Source organism: Nilaparvata lugens, chromosome 7 (assembly GCF_014356525.2).
Source record: "Nilaparvata lugens isolate BPH chromosome 7, ASM1435652v1, whole genome shotgun sequence".
Taxonomy (NCBI): domain Eukaryota; kingdom Metazoa; phylum Arthropoda; class Insecta; order Hemiptera; family Delphacidae; genus Nilaparvata; species Nilaparvata lugens.
The window spans coordinates 21,589,678-21,591,505 of record NC_052510.1 but is presented as its reverse complement, the minus strand read 5'-3'; the positions used below and the strand labels follow the sequence as shown (position 1 = coordinate 21,591,505).

General features: G+C 40.7%; 1 protein-coding gene across 1 annotated transcript; it reads left to right on the top strand.

Annotated features, from left to right (window-relative positions):
- The first annotated feature begins 417 nt into the window (after positions 1–417).
- LOC111052358 lies at positions 418–1,449 on the top strand. Its single transcript, XM_022339014.2, has one exon. It carries the CDS (start codon positions 418–420, stop codon positions 1,447–1,449), a length of 1,032 nt encoding a protein of 343 aa, XP_022194706.2.
- The last annotated feature ends 379 nt before the right edge of the window (positions 1,450–1,828 follow it).

Genomic DNA, 1,828 nt, shown 5'->3' with positions numbered 1-1,828 from the left:
TGTTGTCCCTTGTTCTGTTCGAAATGCTTTGCCACTACACAGGAAGGACTGTGGGTCAAGGGTCAGATGGTCTGGTTTCAAATTTGGTTTGATCACAGAATGTGAAGCTCTTGAACTCATAAATGCATTTAATAAAATACTATTCACAACCTGGTGTGGTAATGCTTTGAACAACTCATGTTGACTATCTCTATTCTCAAATACATATGACAGCCAATTCATTCTCATTTCAAACTGTTGGTTTTATTGTGAGATATGATTCCTATAAAGAAGCGCCCAACACTAGATTTTGTCTAGAGGGTTTTGAGCAAACAAATATTTTTGTAAAAAAAATATTTTATAGGCATCTCTGTTGATGTGAAAATGATTTAATCTCTATTTTTTGAATAGGATGGATTGGCAAAGGCCAATAATAGGATGCATCTACTATCAATAGATCTGTATCTTCACCCATCACCCGGCATCACCCCACTTGCCCATCACCCGGCTCTTTCTATATCGCTTTCTCTGCCAGAGAGGGCGAAGGGGAGTTGTCGGTCGGATGCAGGTGCGGCAAACTATAACTTTAAGCGTGCTGACGTCTTGAATTTATATCGCATTCTGAGTTCCATGTCCTGGGAACCTGTTTATGATAGTCAGGAGGTTGAAATTGCTGTAGAGGAATTTTACAAGATCCTATATATGTGTTTGGATGCTAATGTTCCTGTGGTCAGTCAATACAAGCACTCAAAATACCCTCCTTGGTTCTCTCGGGACATAGTGAGTGATCTAAAGCTTAACAATAGGTTGAGTAGGAAGCGGAGCTACTCCAGGTACCACGATGAGCACTTCAAACTTGTGCGATCCCGAGTCAAAGCTAAGATAGCAACAGCCTACTCGAGCTATGTAAGATCTGTTGAAGAGAGGGTTGGTTGTGACCTGAGGGAGTTCTGGAAATATGTGAACAACAAGCTTTTCTCTCATCTAAACAAAGAATTTATCAAGCATATTGATAGGATATACAAGGGTGCTGATACTGCTAATGCTTTGGCTGATCTGTTTTCGTCCAATGCTTCAGCAATGGAAGCTGAACCCTTGGTGGACTCTGGGAGGATTGTCGGACGGACTCCTTGTGATCCCTTTAGTTTCACCCACATTTCAAGGGAGGATGTGGATGATGCAATTAAGTTGCTCAACTCTCGTCCTACTGGAGGCCCTAATAAGATACCCGCTTTTGTTGTCAAGGGTTGCTGGGAATTTTTGTCTGGCCCATTGCATTACATTTTCAATTTGTGCGTTTGTAAATCTGAATTTCCTGGGGTCTGGAAGTGCTCACGGGTGACACCAGTGTTCAAGTCTGGAAACAGGTCTTTTGCGAGTAATTATAGACCAATTGCAATTTTGAATGTTTTTGCAAAGATTTTTGAGAGGATCCTGTACAAGCAAATATTTTCATATGTACAACCCTAGTGTGCTAAATAGCTCGGAGTGCCTCATGTTTGCAGATGATACCAAAATATTCAGATAGATGGTCTGTTGATGACTGTTCGTTGCTTCAAAAAGATATTGATGCACTGCAGAAGTGGTGTTTGGAATCAAGACTCACGCTGAATGTGGCAAAATGTAAGGTGGTATCGTTTACCAGCCAGAGGGAACTTTTCCATTATAACTACAATATTGGTAATATTTTGTTGGACCATTCGCAAGAGTATAGGGATTTAGGAGTGATTATAGATGCTCATATGGATTTTGATAAGCACATTGAACACCTGTTATCAAAGTGCAATCAGATGATGGGCTTTGTTTTTAGAACATGCTCAAGCTTCGAGAGGTGGGAGCCTATTTTATA